The following is a 20,970-nucleotide window of genomic DNA, read 5'->3' as shown; positions in this document are numbered from 1 at the left end:
CCAACACCATTTGTTTAAAAAGTTGCCCTCATATCTGTGAGGATTTATTTCTGGGCTCTCTATGCTATTCCATTGGTCTATATATCTGTCGTCTTTATGCTACTACCACACTGGTTTGATTACCATAGCTTTGTAGTAAGTTTTAAAATCAGGACATGTAATGTCTTCCAGTTTGTTCTTAACCCCAAAGATTGTTTTTGCTGCTTGGAGTCCCTTAAGATTACATATACATTGCTCATGTGGAATTGACATTTTAACAATATTAATTCTTCTCACCTACGAACATGGGATGTATTTCCACTTTCATGTGTATTTTATCAATGGTTTATAGTTTTCTTTCTACAAATCTTTCACCTCTTTGGTTAAATAATGTCTAGGTATTTTATTCTTTTCATGGTATTATAAATGAAATTGCTTCTGTAATTTATCTTTCAGATTTTTCACTGTTAGTGCAACTGACTTTTGTGTCTTGACTTTGTATTCTACTTTTTTGAGGAATTCATTTATTTTAATTTGTGTGTGTGTGTGTGTGTGTGTGTGTGTGTGTGTGTGTGTGTGTGTGTGTGTGTGTGTGTGTAAGCTTTAGGATTTTCCAAATAATTATGATAAGAATCATATCATCTGCAAATAGAGATATGTACTTCTTCATTTCCAGTTTGGATATCTTTTATTTCTTTTCCTTGACTAATTGCTCTGGCTAGAAATTCCAGTAATATATGGAATAGAAGTGGTAAAAGCAAACATCCTTGCTTGTTCCTAATCTCAGAGGAAAAGTTTCAGTCTTTCAACATCAAGTATGATGTTTGCTGTGGGTTTTTCATATATGGCTTTTATTATGTCAAAGCAGTCTTTTTCTATTCCTAGCTTTTGAATGTTTTGTATTATTAAAGGGTGTTCAATTTTGTCGTGTTTTTTTCTGCATTAACCAAGATGATAATTTTTTTCTTTTATTTTGTTAACATAGTGTATTACACTGATTGTTTTTTGTGTGTTGAAACATTCTTGCATTCCAAGAATAAATATTACTTAGTCAAGATATGTAATCTTTTTAATATGCTACTGAATTTCATTTGCTAGTATTTTGTTGGGGATTTTTGCATTAGTGTTCAGAAGTAATATTGGTGTATAGCTTTTGTTTTCTTGTAATATCTTTGTCAAACTTTGATATCAGTGTAATGCTGACCTCATAGAAATCCCTCCTTTCCAATTTTTGGGGAATATTTGAGGATTGGTAGTAGTTCTTTAAATGTTTAGTAGAATTCACCAGTAAAGCCATCTGGCTTTTCTTAGTTGCCATATTTTTGATTAATGGTTCAATCTTATTTGTCTTTCAGATTTTCTATTTCTTCACACTTCAGTCTTGGTAGGTTTTCTGTTCTAGAAATTCATCTATTTGTTCATGTACAATTGTTAATAGCATTCTCTTATAATCTTATTTTTTTCACTTCTATGGGACTAGTAGTAATGTCCCTACTTTCATTTCTGATTTTAGTAATTTGAGTCTTTTTGGCTATGCTGGGTCTTCATTGTTGTGCAGGTTTTCCTCTAGTTGCAGAAAGCAGGGGCCACTCTCTAGTTGTGGTAAGTAGGCTTCTCATTGTGGTGGCATCTCTTGTTGTGGAGCACAGACTCCAGAGCACTTGGGCTTCAGTAATTGTGGCTTGTAGGCTCAGTAGTTGTGGCTCCTAGGCTCTATAATACAGGCTCAGTAGTTGTAGTGCATGGATTAGCTGCTCTGAGGCATGGGATCCTCCTGTATCTGGGATTGAACCTATGTCTTCCACATTGGCAGGTGGACTCTTTACAACTGAGCCACCAGGGCAGCCTGAAATAGTGGATTTTAAATTGCTTTTTATAACTATAAATGGCAATATACTAGAAAAAGATTATTCTTATTATTGCAGAGAGAAAAGTTTTCTTTTACATTTCTGTTTCCTTTCCCTTCTGTTTCCGTCCTCCCTTGTCATCAGTGTTTTTATTCCCATTGTCTCTCCTTCCCATTTTCCAGGACCAGTAATCCGGGCTGAGGTGGGTGACACCATCCTGGTGATCTTCTACAACCGTGCCTCCCAGCCATTCAGCATACAGCCTCATGGAGTTTTTTATGAGAAGGACTCTGAGGGAACAGTGTACAATGATGGTGAGCAGGCAGGGTTTCAAGAAATGTGGGCTGCAAATAGCAGGTACCTCTAGAGCAGCAGTCTCCAACCTTTTGGGTATCAGGGACTGGTTTCATGGAAGACAATTTTTCCATAGACCGAGTTGGGGAGAATTGTTTTAGGATGATTCAAGTGCATTGCATTTATTGTTCACTTTATTTCTGTTATTATTGCATCAGCTCCACCTCAGATCATCAGGCATTAGATTCTGGAGTTTGGGCACTCCTGCTCTAGAGGATATATAAATAGGGGGAAGAAGCAGAGAAAAGAAGGCAGAATTAACTGCCATGGATGGATGTTGTTGAGTATGATATTATAGTGAGACAGAGCTGGGATCAATGAGACAACTTTTAAATATAAATATATTCTGGTTATAAAAATAACATATATATGTTATGGAACTTTGATAAAAATGGAAAATTATAAATTAAATAGACCCCGTAGGTAGATTGCCATTACATTTTGATATACTTTTTCATATTTTTTGTGTTTATACAACTGTATAGATTTATAATGATATGTTTTGTACACTTTGGTATCTTACTGTTTTCACTTAGCTTTATATTGTGCCCATCTTCTATGTCATTATAATGTTACAGACATTTTAATGACTATGCAATAAGGTAAAAATAGTTACCTTATCCTCTATCATTTAGACATGCACATTGCTTTCATTATTTTTTTGATATTGTAAATCATGTTGCAATGAATGAATATGTACATTTGGTTTGAATTACTACCTCAGGAAAGAATCCTACAAGTGGGATTATTGGGTAGCTAATTTCTTCTTTTCCTTGAGAGTAATGCTAACACATGCATGCTAATCTCAAGTCAAAAGTACCAAAAAAAAAAAAAATACTGAAAGCATAAAAAGCAAAGTTACAGACAAATCTAGAATAAAAGAATATTCTACAATGCAACTGGTCTAGACTTTTCAAGAAATCAGTGCCAAAGCGGGAAAAATTAAAGAGACAACAACACCAAGGGCAACATGAAATCCTTGTCTAATTTTGGTTGTATAAAAGACATTTTGGAGATTGGATTTTTTTATATACACTGGATATTAGATGGTATTAGGGTATTTTTGAGGTGTGGTAATCTTATTGCAATAGTATAAGATATGGTTACTGATGTATATAGAAGTAAAATGTCATTATTCTTGCATTTCACTTCCCAATGATTTAGAAAAAGTAACCATATACATAGATTTAGATAAATTTAAGATGGCTAAGCCTGTGATAAAATAGATAACCAACAAGTCCCTACTGTAAAAAAATTGATAAATAAATTTTAAAAATAAAATCCAAAAAGAAGGATGGCCAAATGTTAACAATCAGCTCCAAGTGGTAGAGTGATTATTGTACTATCCTTTAAGGTTTTCTGTATGTTCAAAACTTTAAAGAGTTAGGAACAATGAATGAACAAGAAAAAATAAGTTAAAATCATCCTCAATTTTACTACCATGTAATAAATTCCAAAATGCCTTTGTAGTTTATGATCTTATTCCACTATTTGGAGATGTTGATACTCTAGCCAATGTGAGCAATAAATTCTATGTTTTTCCTGCAGACTCTTCCCACCCTGGCTTAGTGGCTAGGCCCTTTGAGAAAGTAACATACCGCTGGACAGTCCCTCCACATGCTGGCCCCACTGTTCAGGATCCTGCATGTCTCACCTGGACATACTTCTCTGCTGCAGATCCCATAAGAGATACCAATTCTGGTCTGGTGGGCCCCCTGCTGGTATGCAAGGCTGGCGCCTTGGGTACAGATGGCAAGCAGGTATTGTCAAGGTTTCTGGCTGGAAAGCCTGCTGGGAAGATGATGAAGCTGGGTTGCTAAATAGAAGTTATGCATGGATCTGGGTTCTAAAAATAAGAGCATAAAAATTAACCAAGTTGTTGAATTGGAAATTAATAGTTGGTGACCTCATGCTATTTTTTTTTTTTGCCTCATCTGTTTGTCTAAACTTTATTTTTTTCCCCTTTTCTTCTTCTTTTTACTTTTTTTTTAATTGGAGGTTAATTGCTTTACGATGTTGTGTTAGTTTCTACCATACAACTACACAGATCAGTCATGACCTCATGCTATTTTGCATGCTATTCTGTTCACAAACACACATCTTCCTTAGTGTCTATTCCTTTCAATTTTATATTCTGCCAGCATCTCCTCATTTTTTAAAAATCTCAGTGGCCCTTAAAACTTGCTCTTAATCTCCAAATCTTCCCTACTATTTTCTTGTCTTCTTTTATATTCAGCCCACAACTCTTAGCTGTTTAACTTTGGTCAAATTATTTAACCTCTCTTTGCCTCAATTTTATCATCTATAGTAAAAGGTTAACAATGGAAGTAAATATCTTGGCTTTCTGTGAAGATTAATTAAAATAATCCATATAGAGTGCTTAGTACAGTGTCTGATATCTAGTAAACAGTTATAATATTAGTAAAATTAATAATTGATAAAAATATGTTAATAATTAATATACTTATTTTTTATTTTATTTTCTAACTTATCCCCCCATAGAGTCCCCTTCTGATCTCCTAGCCATCTTCCCCACTCCTGCCCCTAGTTGATTCCAGGCTCGCTTCTATCATACTCTGTACCTCTTCATCATAATCTTTTAATTTTTCCCTGCCCCCTTTCTTGCATTTCTCCCCTCCAGTCTTATAACTTTATTCTAACCACCTTTCAGTTCAGTTCAGTTCAATTCAGTCACTCAGTCGTGTTTGACTCTTTGTGACCCCATGAATCGCAGCACGCCAGGCCTCCCTGTCCATCATCAAATCATGGAGTTTACTCAAACTCATGTCCATCGAGTCAGTGATGCCATCCAGCCATCTCATCCTCTGTCATCCCCTTTGCTTCCTGTCCCCAATCCCTCCCAGCATTAGGGTCTTTTCCAATGAGTCAACTCTTTACAGGGGTGGCCAAAGTATTGGAGTTTCAGCTTCAGCATCAGTCCTTCCAATGAACACCCAGGAATTATCTCCTTTAGAATGGACTGGTTGGATCTCCTTGCAGTCCAAGGGACTCTCAAGAGTCTTCTCCAACACCACAGTTCAAAAGCATCAATTGTTTGGTGCTCAGCTTTCTTCACAGTCCAACTCTCACATCCATACATGACCACTGGAAAAACCATAGCCTTGACTAGACGGACCTTTGTTGGCAAAGTAATGTCTCTGCTTTTTAATATTCTATCTAGGCTGGTCATAACTTTCCTTCCAAGGAGTAAGCATCTTTTAATTTCATGGCTGCAATCACCATCTGCAGTGATTTTGGAGCCCAGAAAAATAAAGTCTGATGCTGTTTCCACTGTTTCCCCATCTATTTGCCATGAAATGATGGGACCAGATGCCATGGTCTTAGTTTTCTGAATGTTAAGCTTTAAGCCAACTTTTTCACTCTCCTCTTTCACTTTCATCAAGAGGCTTTTTAGTTCCTCTTCACTTTCTGCCATAAGGGTGGTGTCTTCTGCCTATGAGGTTATTGATATTTCTCCCAGCAATCTTGATTCCAGCTTGTGCTTCCAGCCCAGCCTTTCTCATGACGTACTCTGCATATAAGTTAAATAAGCAGGGTGACAATATACAGCCTTGATGTACTCCTTTTCCTGTTTGGAACCAGTCTGTTGTTCCATGTCCAGTTCTAACTGTTGCTTCCTGACATGCATACAGGTTTCTCAAGAGGCAGGTCAGGTGGTCTGGTATTCCCATCTCTTTCAGAATTTTCCACAGTTTATTGTGATCTACACAGTCAAAGGCTTTGGCGTAATCAATAAAAAAGAAATAGATGTTTTTCTGGAACTCTCTTGCTTCTTTGATGATCCAGCGGATGTTGGCAATTTGATCTCTGGTTCCTCTGCCTTTTCTTAAACCAGCTTGAACATCTGGAAGTTCATGGTTCACGTATTGCTGAAGCCTGGCTTGGAGAATTTTGAGCATTACTTTACTAACGTGTGAGATGGGTGCAATTGTGTGGTAGTTTGAACATTCTTTGGGATTGCCTTTCTTTGGGATTGGAATGAAAACTGACCTTTCCCAGTCCTATGGCCACCGCTGAGAAGCCACCTTTATCTACCTGCAATTTGAAATTACCCGAGGAAAAACTTCTTAGCATCAACTATAGCTCTAGGCAGGAGATATGGATTTGGCTCTGTGTTTGGAAAGGAAATGGAAAATAATCAAGGATCACTGGGGTCTGAAGCTGCACAGTTCACAACTGCTAAAACTGTTGTCATTCCCCTTTGTTTTTTTCCACTGGGACTACAGAAAGGAGTGGATAAAGAATTCTTTCTCCTTTTTACTGTGTTGGATGAGAACAAGAGCTGGTACAGCAATACCAATCAAGCAGCTGCTATGTTGGATTCCCGACTGCTCTCAGAGGATGCCAAAGGTTTTCAAGACTCTAATCGGATGCATGGTATGGAGAGTGCTTTTACCCTAGGCTATAGCTGAGAAGTTATGAGTAAAATCTAACCTAGACTTAATCATGATCCATCCCTGAAAACATTGATTCTATTGGTCAGCTCTGCTAAGAGACAAGCTAAATTGAGGGATTAAACCTAAGCCAGCACATTTTATCCTTAACACCTTCCTGTGCTTTGTTCTGTGTTATGCAGTGTGGGACACGCTGGAAAAAAAAAGTACTGTGAAACAAGGATTGCATACAAAGGGCCCACTAGGAGAATGAGGAGAGTAACCTGGGATGATACCTTTCCAGTCTTATCTCCTCTCTTATCACCCACTAGCCTTGCTTCCCAACCTCCTACTACAGCCAAATGGAGATATTTTCTCTATGTAGACATGTGTGTGTAGAGTGCTCAGTTGCTCAGCTATGTCCAACTCTTTGTGATCCCATGGACTACTGTAGCCTACCAGACTCCTCTGTCCATGGAATTTTCCAGGCAAGAATACTTGAGTAGGTTGCCATTTCCTGCTCCTGGGGATCTTCCTGGCCCAGGGATTGAACCTATGTCTTCTGCATCTTCTGCCTTGGCAGGTGGATTCTACACAGACATACTTTGTACTTTTCTGAGCTCAAGCTTTTGTATGTAATGCTTTGTACTCCACTTGAAAAGCCCCTCTTTACATATTTGCTTTTATCCTATGGAAATTCTTCTCATTCTCTAAAACTCTACTCATAAATGACTGCTTCCATGTAACCATTTCTTATCACCCAATCCCAGGATAATGACACCCTCTTCTGAACTACTGTTGTATTTTTATCAGATTTTTTAATTGCAAGTTCCATATAATCCTCAATATTGTAGTTATTTGCTACATGGCTTTTGACTTCTGCTAGACTGTAGTCTCCTTAAAGGTGAGTATTATTTGTTGTTTATCCGTTTACACTTTACATGGTCTAAAATATAGTAAATAGTTATTGAACTGATGAACTACTAAATTAGTGAGTAGATGAGTGGATCAGTGAGTGCATTGATAGGGAGAAATGGTCCAAGTTTGCAAGGAGCTCTCAGAATTTTGCAATTAAATGAGACTAATAATGTCAATAGAACATGTAAGACAGACTATGATTAAGTGCTAAATTGTGTGGAATAGCTTTTAAGTGATATAGAGTTCAGAAGAGGAGAACATTGTTGAAGAAAAATCCAATTAAATAATTATTGGAAGAAGGAAGTGCTTGACTGAGCCTTGAAGTTTGAATCAAACTTTGCAGTCAAACATTGTAGTAAAGGAAGCATAATCAAGAGGTTAGTGATGTTTTCATCAGCATCCCATGGGATTATCAAATAAAGTTACTCATTAAAGCTGGTTTCAGTGGGTGTAAGGACACTGAAAAGGGATCAGCTTCAAGCAGGCCTCCCTGTATTTTTTAGGGGTGTGTGCAGGGTGAGATGGGGTCAAGAATGAGTGTGTCTTTTGGCTCCATCTCTTGGTTCTCATTATCAGTCAGTTATATCAGTTGGAAAAAATAATAGAGTCTATGAACCAAATTTATTCCTGACTTAATTTATTGAGCACTTGGTAAGTATTAGGCAACATCCTAGGTGCTTAGATACTGAAAAAATGATGTGCTTCCTGCTAAGTTAATCTAGTGTAGAAGCTAAATGTAAGTAAATCATAGGACTCTATGGTAAGTGACATTTCAGAATTTTGTGGGGAGAAAATTTCAAGGAAGCCAGAAAGAGTGTAATAACTCTGCTTCACAGGGTAGGTGATATTTGAGCTAGTGTACAATGTTTGCTGTAGTGAAAGACCAGGGGGAGAATTTATTACAAGCAGAGGGAACAGCATGTGAAAATCCAACATGTATTTTCTAAGTGCCTACCACGTTTAAGGTCTTGTAGTGTGTGTTAGTTGCTCAGTTGTGTCCGACTCTTTACAATCCCATAGACCATAACCCACCAAGCCCCTCTGTCCATGGAATTCTCTTGTCCATGGCAAGAATACTGGAGTGGGTTTCCATTTCCTTCTCCAGGGGATCTTCCCAACCCAGGGATCGACCTCAGGTCTCCCACATTGCAGGCAGGCTTTTTACCATCTGAGACACATGCACAGGCAAATAATTGAGCTCACAGGATAATGGTATGTATGTGTATATAAAAAAGAATGGGGGAATAGATTACAGGTAGAAGTACAGGGAGGAAGATTCTGTAGGATTCAGGCCAGAGATGATGAGAGCCAGAATCAGGGCAGTGGGAGTGAAGATGAAGAGGATGATATAGATTGAAAGCTGAAGAAGGAACGTTGGGGAACTCTAACACTTTATAGGAGCATGGAGAATGAGACTAAGATGGAGGAGAAACAATCAGAAAAGCTATAAGAGAACCAGGGAAGTATGGTGCTACAGAATCCAAGGGAGGGTAGTTTTAGGAAAATGGGAATAGGAGAGATTGATACTTTTTTGGTATGTGAAAGAGTTTTGGGAGTGGAGAATAGTTCAGTTTTGCCAGGATGTGAAGTATGGTGGAGGAGAGTCAGGATGTAAAACCAGAAAGATCATTTGAGCCCTCATCCCAAAGAGGCAGAGCATCATAAGTAGAATTAATGTGGCTTAGAGAAGAAGGTAGAGGAGTTGAGAATGACTCAGAAATTTCAAGTTGTGGGAAACCTTAGTACAGTGCTGATGCCACACTGCCAGCTGGTGTCTGAGTAATCTGTTCTCATCTTCCCATTCTGTCTTGTGTTTCTGTTTTCCAGCCATTAATGGGTTTCTGTTCTCTAACCTGCCCAAACTGGACATGTGCAAGGGCGACACAGTGGCCTGGCACCTGCTTGGCCTGGGCACAGAGACTGATGTGCATGGTGTCACATTCCAGGGCAACACCGTGCAGCTTCAGGGCATGAGGAAGAGTTCAGTCATGCTCTTTCCTCACACCTTTGTTATGGCCATCATGCAGCCTGATAACCCTGGTAAGTGCCTTAGCATCTGACCCTAGGCTGAGAAAATTTGTTGAGCATTGGGCCGGATGAGGTGTGGAGCTGTTGAACAGCAAAGAAAAGTCATATTGAGGTACTTGGGAACTTTTCAAAACTGTTGTGTCCTTTTCTCAATATGTACTCCATGTTTTGGTTATTTGGATTCTCTTCTCAGCTGCAGGCAGAATAAAGAGCTGAAGAAATTCTTTTCTAGAATGACAAGACGAAAATAGAGATGCTGCCCAGTATTAGGGCAATTCGTGTATAAGCAGAGAATGGACTTAGCCACATAGCCCCATGGACATGTGGAGATTCTATAGATATAAGCCCTGCATTGAAGAAAAGATCAATGAAATATAACTACAAGTGCTTCCAACTCTGACATTCTGTGAAGATTTTTGCAACCTTCTGGTAGGAGTAGGGTGGTATGTGCTGTAACAGTTCTAGCCTAGGAACCATAACACAAGAACTTCTAGTCCAGGGTCTTTCATTAACTTGCTGTCTTATTTTTGTCTAGTCACTTCCCCTCTCTGTGGCTAGATTTCTTCCTTCTTTTCTTTTTTGTTCATTTCTCCTCCTCTCTCCCTCTCTTTCGTCCTTTCCTCTCTTCCTCCATCCCTCCTTCCTTCCCCCTCCTCCTCCCTCTCCTTATCTTTCTTTCATAATTAAATTTGACTACAAGGTTTCTTCAGATTCCATCTTTGTGTGACATTTCCTAACTTGGCAGAAAGTTTTCTCTGTAGATCCTAGGGTGTATTTTTTTTTCCAGGCAGTAGGTGGCAGTAGTGTTTGTAAGAAATATCTGTCAGTTCCATGCTGCTGCTGCTAAGTCGCTTCAGTCGTGTCCGTGTCTGACTCTGTGTGACCCCATAGATGGCAGCCCACCAGGCTCCCCCGTCCCTGGGATTCTCCAGGCAAGAACATTGGAGTGGGTTGCCATTTCCTTCTCCAATGCATGAAAGGAAAAGTGAAAGTGAAGTCGCTCAGTTGTGTCCGACTCTTAGCGACCCCGTGGACTGCACCAGGCTCCTCCGTCAATGGGATTTTCCAGGCAAGAGTACTGGAACAGTTCTCACTAAACTTTTAGTTCTATAAATTCCATTTATATTTGAGGGAAAATCCTTAAACAAAGCAAGTTTCCTTGATAACTTAATGATTTCATCATGGCATTGGGTTTGACACACACTTGACATGAAGCAGGGCTCCACAGACTTCTTGGGTCCTCATTTCTGCCCATCTGCCTAGGATACTTTGGTCAAGGAGAGTTGATGTCAGCAAATTAGAAACAGCCATTAATGGGGCTGAAAGGACCAACAGAAATGAATGCTTGGAGTGAGCGCTGGGGCGGGGAAGTTCTGAAAAAGAAAGACTCTTCTTCTCTAGTCCGAAAGCCAAACCCTAGGTTTAATCTCTTTCATACAAAATTAACCAGGCTCCCCTATAAGATCTACATGGCTCTCTAGGGCTCACAGTTATCAATATTTTGTCAGTGAATGGGTTTATAAGAAAGGCTTAAAAGGTTACTCCCAGTTTAAAAAAAAAAAACAACCTTAACTTTTTATCTTTGCATTTTCCAGTCTTTCAAATTCTCCTCTTCCTGAAGAATTTTTGAGTCATAGAACATTATAACTGGTAGAGCCCCTTAGAGATAATCTTATTTCACTTATTTTACTAATGGGAGGAAGAGACAGAGATCTGGAGGGGGAAAATGATTTTCTCAGGTTAGGGATGTCAGCTCTATTTTTTTTTATCCCCCTTTGGCCCCATTTCCATCATCCCTTGTTAATTCTTACTCCTAGATAATCTTTCATCTGAAGTCACCATTCATTATATCTCTGGTAGGGGTTAATGTCTGATTAAGATTGAGAGAGACCATTGGAATAGCTCCCCAAAGATAGGACTAAAGTGCCAAATTAATGAAAAGACCAGAACCAGAATCTGGCTTTGGAAGTCTAGAAAAATGAGTTGCAATGAAGACTGGTCAATATACATATGCAATTAAGCAACTTTGTAGGTAACTTAAAAACATCACCACGGAGATTCAACGTGTTGTTTGCTGGATGCTTACAACTATGTTCAACAAAAGAGAAGAACAAATTCCCAAAAAAGTGAAACAAAATGCTAAGAGTGTGAGTGTTATAGGTTTACTTGTGACTTTTTAAAATCTTCTTTTTGATTTGCTTTAAATCCTAATAATATTTTAATTTCAGATATTAACTACATTTAATGGAAATGACATTTTTACATTTAAAAATATCCTGAATAATACACCTCAGCTGTCCCAGAACTACTGATACTAGAGTTTTGATAACCAGAGAAAGTGGCAGATAAAGAGGCTAGAGCTTGTAATGTGCTATTTTACACCAACTTCTTGTTAGATTTCTTAGCATCAAAAAGAATATTTATTACTGCTCTGATCCTTCAGAGTTTCTTTTCTCTTTCACCATTAGAACTCATTTGTTTATTCATTTATCCCCCTTCCACACCCTCTTTTCTTTCCCCATTACTTTTCCTCTCTTCTCTCATTTTTTCTATTCCTCTTTCATCCTTTCTTTGTTTTGTTTCTTTCTCCCATTTTATATATCTTCTTTTCCCCCTTCTTTCCTTCATTCTTCCCCTTTTTAAGTCTATTTTCTCTTATCTTGCCTTTTATCTTTCCTTCTTTTCGTTTTCACCTTGCCTTATTTTTGTCTTTCTTCCCTTTCTTTTTTTTCTTCTCTTCTTTCTTTTTTTCACTGCTTTTTTCTTCCTTTGAGTTTTTCCTAGTCTTTTTTTACTTCTTTTCTTTTTGTGTTTAATCTTCTTTTCTCTTTTCTCTTTATTTATTTTTCTGTTCCTCCTATTTTCTTTGCTTCTTTTTCCTTTTCCTTTAATATATACCTTTTCTTTTGTCTCTTGTCTTCATGTTTTTCCTTTTTTCTTCCTCATGTTTTATTTTACCTTTTTTTTTACAGGTAGATTTCCCCCAGACATAGTAAACATGTGTTTTCTTACACTTGTTGGTCTAGATGCTAGGGATGTGAGAATGAATTAGGCAGTTCACAGTTAGTGTGGAAAGGAGATAGGTATGTAAACAATATTCACAATTCTATGATAACGCTATCAGACAAGGCTATAGTAACACAAAGGAAACTACAACAAATTCTGCCTGACTTGTGGAGTGAAGCTTTCCTAGAAAAGTAGACATTCAAATTGAACTTTCAAAGACTAGTAAACTGTTACCAGGCAAAAAAAGAGGGTGGATGGTGAAGAAGGTATTATAGGCAGTAGGAACCACATGGGCAGTGACTTGAGAGCATCATCTGCCTAGAGAAGGTTACGTAGATTGATTTTATTCATTGGTTTTCAACTAAAGTGGTATATTGGTGTTTGAAAATGTGTGGAATACTTTTAGCTGTCACAATGACTAGAGTTATAGGGGTATGATACTGTTTATAGAGTGGGAGTCAGAGATTCTAAAGCTTTCTTCAATATGTAGGACAGCCTTAAACAATGAAGAATAATCACACACAAAATGCTAGTAGCAGCCTTGTTGAGAAACACCAAGAAATAAGATTGAAGAGGTGATAGCAGGAGGCCCTTGTAAAAAGTGATAAGAACCTGACAATGGGTGGGAGCAATAAGGATGGAGAGAAGGGGCAGAGTTAAGAGATATTTGAGAGAAAAATGACCAAACTTTGCTAATGGGCTGAGCAAGAAGAAAGGATGTCTGAGGTTTTCAGCTTGTGCACTAGATAGATGGTAGTGTCGTTAATTATATGAGCAAACACAGAAACAAGGAAAAGGTACTAAATTTTAGATAGAAAATATTCATTGGGAGCATGTTGAATTTTAAGTTTCTGGTGAAGTCCAGGTGGTGTGGATTTTATAGTAGGGAGCTGTGGGTGGTAATGTAAACATTGGAGGAGAAGTCCAGGCTAGAGAGAGATTTGAGTGTTTTCATGTTGGTGTCCTTTAGCATGCTATAGAAAGTAAAAGTTATAGGAAGTTATAGGAAATAAAACTTAAGGCAGAAATCAACATTTAAGTGGTAGAAGGGAAAAGATAAGCAAGAATAAGGAGACAGCAGAAATATTGGTCACTGAGGTAAGAGGAGACTCAGATGCAAAGAACCGAAAAGTATTAAAAAAGAAGCATCTTGGAGAACAATGTCCATATGAGATGATGTATTACTCTCAGTTCACATGATTCTTCCATAAAGTCTTCTGTTTGTTTCTATTCCATCCAATGATTATCAGACTTTCTTCTTCACACCAACCCCTGAGCTATGACTTTTAGACATTGTATACAGTGTATCCAGTCATTCATTTGCACAGAAATTCATTCACTCAACACATATTTATTGCACACTTTCCATGTGCTAAATCTGGGGTAGAGGGGTGAAAAGATAGACATGATACTTACTTCCAGGGAAGATCTACAACAAACACACAAAAACACATACATGAAATGGTAAGACATTTTCATATCATGATGGAAAGGAAATAATTAATGTGATAAACTGATAGGGGCGTTACTTTAGAGACAGTGTTTAGGGAAGGCCTCTTGGAGAATGTGACATTTACAGCCTAAGTAATGGGGAGGAAGAAGCTATATGAAGATCTCTAAGCAGAATATTCTAAGCAGCGGACCCAGCAAGTGTAAATGTCTCAAGATGGGAATAAGCATGTCTTGTTCAAGGGTTGGAAAGAAGGTCAGTATGGTTGGAGTATAAGGAACAAGGAGAAGACTGATATCACATGAAATCATAGAGGTTGGCAAGAATCATACTATATAGAACCTTGTAGATCACAGCCAGGAGCTTTAATTATATTCTGAGTATGAATAGAGCATTTAAAGCAAGAGAACAATGTGTTCTGGATAATATTTGTTAAAGAGGGCCTTGTATCCCTTTTGGAGAACGTTGAAGAGAGAAGGAGAAGCAGAAAAGAGAGTTGTGAGGCTATTGAAGTTTTTCATGTGAGAGATGATAGTGGCTGTGACTAGAGAAGTGACAGAGTAGAAACAGAACAATGACTGTAAAGGAAGTGATGATAGGATTTATCGATGGAACAGATTTGAGGGATAAAAGAAATAGAAGAGTCAGAAAGTAGATATGGAAAAATATTTTCCATGAAGTTTATAAACTAGTGGAAAGGATTGTTTTTTAAAAGAAGGAGCACTTAGTCCTTAACCATGTGATCTAGATGAAAAGTGATTTAGAAGTAGAGAAGCAAAAATGTAGAGCACAATGTGGGCCGGAACAGTCAGGAAGCACTGTCTGGAAGAGATGAAATATGAATTGGGTCTTGGAGAATGAGTGAACTCCTAAAGATATTTGTGAGGAAGGGAAGGTCTATTCCAGAAAAGTAATAATGAGTGAAAATTTCAAGATAGGAATGAGATATGTGAGAGGGGCAATCAGGGTCAGATTTAGTTAGAGCCCTGGTTGAATTTGGGGCAGAGTGGGAAGTGGGATTGTGTCCATAGTTTGAAGCTAGCTCATAGAAGCCTTTAAAAGCCAGGAAGATTTTGTAGTGGTGGTATAGGCAATCATTAGTAAAATAAGGAATACTGGGGAAATAATGTAAGAAAGTTCTCCTGATCAATAGTCCATGAGCCTTTGTGTCCTTCACATAGAAACCTGCATCTTGAGATCAGATACAGGCAGATATACAATTCAGATATTTATGGCTGATATCCAAACATTTTATTGTAAAAAACCTGGGAAGGCCATTTCAGAGTTCTCTGATGTAAGCATTCTTATGACCAAGAAGTTCATTATATTTATGCCCACCTTTATTAAGACTTGGTAGGAAAGGGAGAAAATTGGTCAATGCCTTCCTTCAAATAATAATTATTACAACTTTATTTACTTATAGTTTTACTTATTGAACATTTTACACTATAGTATGCTAAGCAACATGTACATATTTTTGTGGTTAATTTTAAAACAATCCCATTAAGTAAAATGCTCCTCACTTTACCATGAAGAAACTGAAATATACAGATGCTTAAAATTTTCCTGAAAGTTATATGGTTAATAAGTGTCAGATAAGATGATTGATTATTCTAGTTTTCTCATAACTGAGGAGTTCCCAGAGATGTTGGACTTTCAGTCCTAAAACTAGAGAAGCCATTGGTAAACAGAGAGGAGTTTGTCATTCTAGTGGCAGGTTTAGTTAACCTCTGTGCTCATTATTCTCAATAAATGTAATAATCTTTTACTTAATGCATAAAAAAAACCCTTATCTGATGCTGCCTACTCTCTGTGATATGACTAGAGAGAAGTAGGAACTCCTTCAGGCACTATACAGGGGTATTCTGAATTCAGGTTTTGCTCTCTGCTCCCACCTCAGGGACATTTGAAATTTACTGCCAGGCAGGCAGCCATAGAGAAGCAGGGATGAGGGCAATCTATAATGTCTCCTCTTGTCCTGGACACCAAGCCAACTCTCATCAACGTTACCAAGCTGCAAGGATCTACTACATCATGGCAGAAGAGATGGAGTGGGACTATTGCCCTGACAGGAGCTGGGAACTAGAATGGCACAACCAGTCTGAGAAGGACAGGTAAGTTTTCAGAAAAGAAGAGATCATGCTTTCAGAAACTCTAAACCAGTTTACTGAAATGGAGGACATTCTGAGATGATGAGGCACTGATCTAAAGTCACCTAATAACATACCAACAAATCTAGAGCAGGGACTAAAACACAGGTAAGGTGGAACTCAGTGCTTCATCTATGTTGCTATACTCTAGAGCTGAAGTAAAGACCTTGCCCACGTCTTCATGCTCTAAGTCTTGGCCTCCTTTCCTTCTCTCCTCAGAAGTGCTGATATTGGGACTTAAATTTTATATGGAATTTACTTAGGGGACTGAATATCCCAAGCTCAAACGTCCCTTACCAAAATGTCATTAAAGATAGAGGCTAAACTGAATAGCAGAAAAAGCCCCCCAAAAGTAGCTTAAGTATGTCAGAATTTTATTTCTTGTTTACATACTAGTGCAAATACAAACAGTTCAAGACCAATAGGAACTAAAATGTCTATTCAGGTTGTAGTCATTCCCAGCTATCAAGAAAAGTGAAGTAAATCCAGGGTAAGCAGCATTGTTTGTGAGGCAATGACTTGAAGTTGTATACATTACTCTCTCTTATACCCCATTATCCTGAACTTATTCATATGGCCATACATAGCCACAAGAAAGTCTGGGAAGTGTAATCTCTGGTTAGGCAGCAATGTGCTCAGACAAAACCTAGGTGATTCTATTACTAAAAAGGAAGGAGGGAAAAATGTAAAGTATGATCAGTCAGTCAGTCAGTTCAGTGGCTCAATCGTGTCCGATTCTTTGCGACCCCATGAATCGCAGCATGCCAGGCCTCCCCGTCCATCACGAACTCCCAGAGTTTACTCAAACTCATGCCCATCTAGTCAGTGATGCCATCCAGCCATCTCATCCTCTGTCGGCCCCTTCTCCTCCTGACCCCAATCCCTCCCAGCATCAGGGTCTTTTCCAATGAGTCAACTCTTCGCATGAGGTGGCCAAAGTATCGGAGTTTCAGCTTCAGCATCAGTCCTTCCAATGAACATCCAGGACTTATCCCCTTTAGGACGGACTGGTTGGATCTCCTTGCAGTCCAAGGGACTCTCAAGAGTCTTCTCCAACACCATAGTTCAAAAGCATCCATTTTTTGGTTCTCAGCTTTCTTCACAGTCCAACCCTCACATCCATACATGACCACTGCAAAACCCATAGTCTTGACTAGATGGACCTTTGTTAGCAATGTAATGTCTCTGCTTTTTAATATGCTATCTAGGTTGGTCATAACTTTCCTTCCAAGGAGTAAGCATCTTTTAATTTCATGGCTGCAGTAACCATCTGCAGTGATTTTGGAGCCCAAAAAAATAAAGTCTGACACTGTTTCCACTGTCTCCCCACCTATTTCCCATGAGGAAACTATTGTACAGTTTAGCAATTTCTGTTATCATTTATTTTTGGTGTTCTCACTACCCTTTGCCAATTATTTGTGTTGGTTGTTGAAGGTTGAAGGCTTCTTGCTAACTTTTTCTGCAACTTTGAAAAAGTGAATTCCCTTTTCTGGTTTCTGGTTTACTCATCTTTCAAGTGATGTGGTATAATTGAAAGAACTTGACCAGACTTTAATCCAAGCCCTGGTTCCCCTTCTGGCTGACAGTATCAATGAAGATAAATCCTGTCATCCCTGAATCGCAGGATTCTCTCTTTAGGATGTACACACCTAATCAGTCTATTGGAAATGCCAAATGATAAAATGAATAATATAGCTCTTTGTAAATAGGAAAACATCTCGTAATGAGAAATCTGTAGGATTTCATTTTTTTCCTACCTATCCCCATCCCTCACCCACCAGCAACAGAAGCAGTTAGTATTCTCCTACCATCTGTACCTTGTCCTTTGTCAGACTAATTTCATCTAAAACATCATTAAGACTGGAGCTAGCATTCAGGGTTTGATTCTTATCCTAGTGTTTTTACCATATTAATTTTACTATAAATTCCTAACTAGATGATGGCAAACAAAGGAACATAAATAAATATTGAAATCTGCCATTTTTAACCGCAGATATGCAGCCAAGGTGGATAATCTGACATAGGAATAGGGCTCTCCTAATATCTGTGCCATGCAGTTGGGTCTGATTTTGCTTTCCCATATCTGAAAATGAGAGGTTAAAGGCCAGGTGCTCATACTACTCATTGGATTCCTCTAGTTATGGTCACATCTTCCTGAGCAACAAAGATGGACTCCTGGGTTCAAGATACAAGAAAGCTGTATTCAGAGAGTATACTGATGGTACATTCAGGGTCCAGCGGCCAAGGACTGAATCAGAGGAACACTTGGGAATCTTAGGTAAGGGAATTCCACTTCCCTTCTAGTGTCTAGAAGCCTGTGATGCTCCTAAGGAGGTTGTGTCATATCAGGAAGCCCTCTCCACTCCTCATTATCCATTTTGTTTATGACATACTGGAAATGTGGTCATATTTTATAAATCATCCATGAAAATAAGCAATCAAATGGAGTTAATTCATGAATTCTGCAGCAATCTGAACCAGGTATTTCTAGGCCTCTGTATCTTGGGATCTATAATAGTGCTACAGTTTTTTAAATGCTAAAGGCAAGAGAACTTAAGAGTATCAAAAAGTGGGAAAAGTGGTACAGGGAACCAGTATTACCCTTACACCCTTGCAATTATTGCTTCAGTTTCATAACTTTTATAGGAGCCAATGAGCTTCCTCATTCTTATCATCATGCAGAAGATATCCACTGGTCCTTGAAGGGAATCCTCTCTCATTCCTTACCAACAATGATTCCACAGAATTCTGATTATCTAGAACCTTGGACTATTATACAAAGAGAGGTGGGAGGTGGGGATAATTGGAGGCATAATCTTGTTGAAGTACCCTCATCATGTGGGTAGCAGTATCAGTTGAAGGGCTTCTAAATTTAAAAATGGAGTCAGTCATGACTCTCAGTCTTGGGACCCTTTCACAGGGTAAACCCTTAATTCTAGGTAGCTCCTGTGTATATCCCTTTCTTTAATTTCTTTAATGCCCCTGTTTCACTGTTCCACTAATGAGATTTTTTTTCTTCTTTTGCATTTACTAGGTCCACTTATCAGAGGAGAGGTTGGTGATATTCTAATCGTGGTGTTCAAGAACAATGCCAGCCGCCCCTACTCTGTGCATGCCCATGGAGTGCTAGAATCTAGCACTGGTTGGCCACTGGCTGCTGAGCCTGGTGAGTGGGAACACTTAGTGAAGGAACATAGGAGCTGAAGCATCTCTGTTTCAGTCTCTGGCTTGTTCCTTTTTTTTAAAAGTATATTCTTAGTGAACAGAAACAGGAATATTTACCAGAACTAAGCCATAGTCTGAATTTGTCTCTATGAAATATTCATTCTTTCAATCTCAGAACAAACTTCCTACCTTAGGTTTTTTGCTTCATCAAAGACATACTCGACACTTGTTACACATGGAGCCTTATACCTTATACCTTATACCTTAACCCTGAATACAGATTGAGCTTCTAGCCTCTCTAGATCTGGCTATATGTAATCTGAGCTCTTAATCATGACTAGAGAGTGGCTTGTCCCAGACCACAAACTGATCCTTAAGCCTAGTCATAGATAAAGTTCCTGTCCTCTTAGTACAGACTGAATCCTAACTGCAGTTACATATTAAAATTCTAATACTAAATATAGAATTACCATAATCTTGACCACATTATCTTCTATTCATTCATTCATTCATTGAATAAACACTTACTGGGGGCCTACTGGGTGAGAAACAATGTTAGAAGTTATGGAAGTTTTGGAGAATAATACTTGTTCATACTCTAAAAAAAAAACTTGGGCTATTATTATATAGAGATAAGTAAACTGGTAATTATAATGTAGTGTTTTAGCTCTTAAATAGGGGCTTTAAAAATGTGCCATGGAATTTTAGAATAAGATACCTAATCTAATGTTTGGATGGTCAAGGATGATTTCCCAAAGTAGGTGATATGTTAGCTGAGATCTAAATCAGTAATTCTCAAACTTTAGCATGCATCAGAATCACCTGAAAGACTTGTTAAATCATGGATTTCTTGGAATAACTCCAGCACCTTTGATTCAGTAGGTCTGGGATAAGGTTCAAAAATGCTATCACTCACAAAAGTTACCAAGTGATTCTGATGTTGCTGGATCAAGAATTACACTTTAAGAACCACTAATCTAAAGAACTGAACTGAACTGAACTGAATCTAAAAATTGAGAAATAAGTATACAGTAAAGGGATAGTGTGGAACAAAAGCAGGGGAAAGGAAGCTCCAGTTGTGGGGAATGAAATATGTAAAGATTCAGTAGTAAAACAGGTGAAATTTGAAGTTGACCAAAGGGTTCCAAAAAGATAAAGTAAATAAAATCAATGGGATTTGATTAATGAATATGGAACATGAGAAGGAGAAGGATTCTTGAATGGTAACCACATATTTGGAGGAAAATCCTGAAATGTTTCCCAATTTTTGGTCTGTACAACCAGGTACAAGGGATATCATTCAACAATATAGAGAACATAGGCAGCAACTAATTTGGGATGGGGGAAAATGGGTGATGATGAGTTCACTTTGAATTTCTTGAATTAGAGATGTCTGTAAGACAACTAAATAGATATATCTAATAGACATAAAGGTCTGAAGCTCAAAAGAAGGGTATTATCATCTGAGGTAATAAATGTGAAAAGTGTCAACATTTAAGTAGTAATTGAAGACAAAGAAATAAACAGTCACCCTGGAAGAGTATATTCAATGGGACAGTAGGAATCCTAGAATAAAACCCTAAGGAAAACAAATTTTAAGGGAGGTACTAATTGAAAATTAAACGTGAGAAAAAGTGAGCAAAATGTTAGAAGAAAAACCAGATAAGATGGTACCAAAG

General features: G+C 38.1%; 1 protein-coding gene across 5 annotated transcripts in view; it reads left to right on the top strand.

Moving 5' to 3' along the window:
- Positions 1-20,970, top strand: part of HEPH (hephaestin) — a 156,853-nt gene that overhangs the window by 58,973 nt on the left and 76,910 nt on the right. For all 5 annotated transcript variants that reach the window (XM_043896303.1, XM_043896304.1, XM_043896301.1 and 2 more), the window contains 7 exons: positions 2,009-2,140; positions 3,729-3,940; positions 6,428-6,578; positions 9,320-9,532; positions 15,877-16,090; positions 18,265-18,404; positions 19,161-19,292. In XM_043896303.1, coding sequence (XP_043752238.1) covers positions 2,009-2,140; positions 3,729-3,940; positions 6,428-6,578; positions 9,320-9,532; positions 15,877-16,090; positions 18,265-18,404; positions 19,161-19,292 — 1,194 coding nt within the window. The remainder of the gene's footprint in view (positions 1-2,008; positions 2,141-3,728; positions 3,941-6,427; positions 6,579-9,319; positions 9,533-15,876; positions 16,091-18,264; positions 18,405-19,160; positions 19,293-20,970) is intronic.

Source organism: Cervus elaphus, chromosome X, assembly GCF_910594005.1.
Source record: "Cervus elaphus chromosome X, mCerEla1.1, whole genome shotgun sequence".
Classification (NCBI taxonomy): Eukaryota; Metazoa; Chordata; class Mammalia; order Artiodactyla; family Cervidae; genus Cervus; species Cervus elaphus.
Note: the sequence above shows the minus strand (reverse complement) of the source record. Positions and strands in the feature narration are given on the sequence as shown.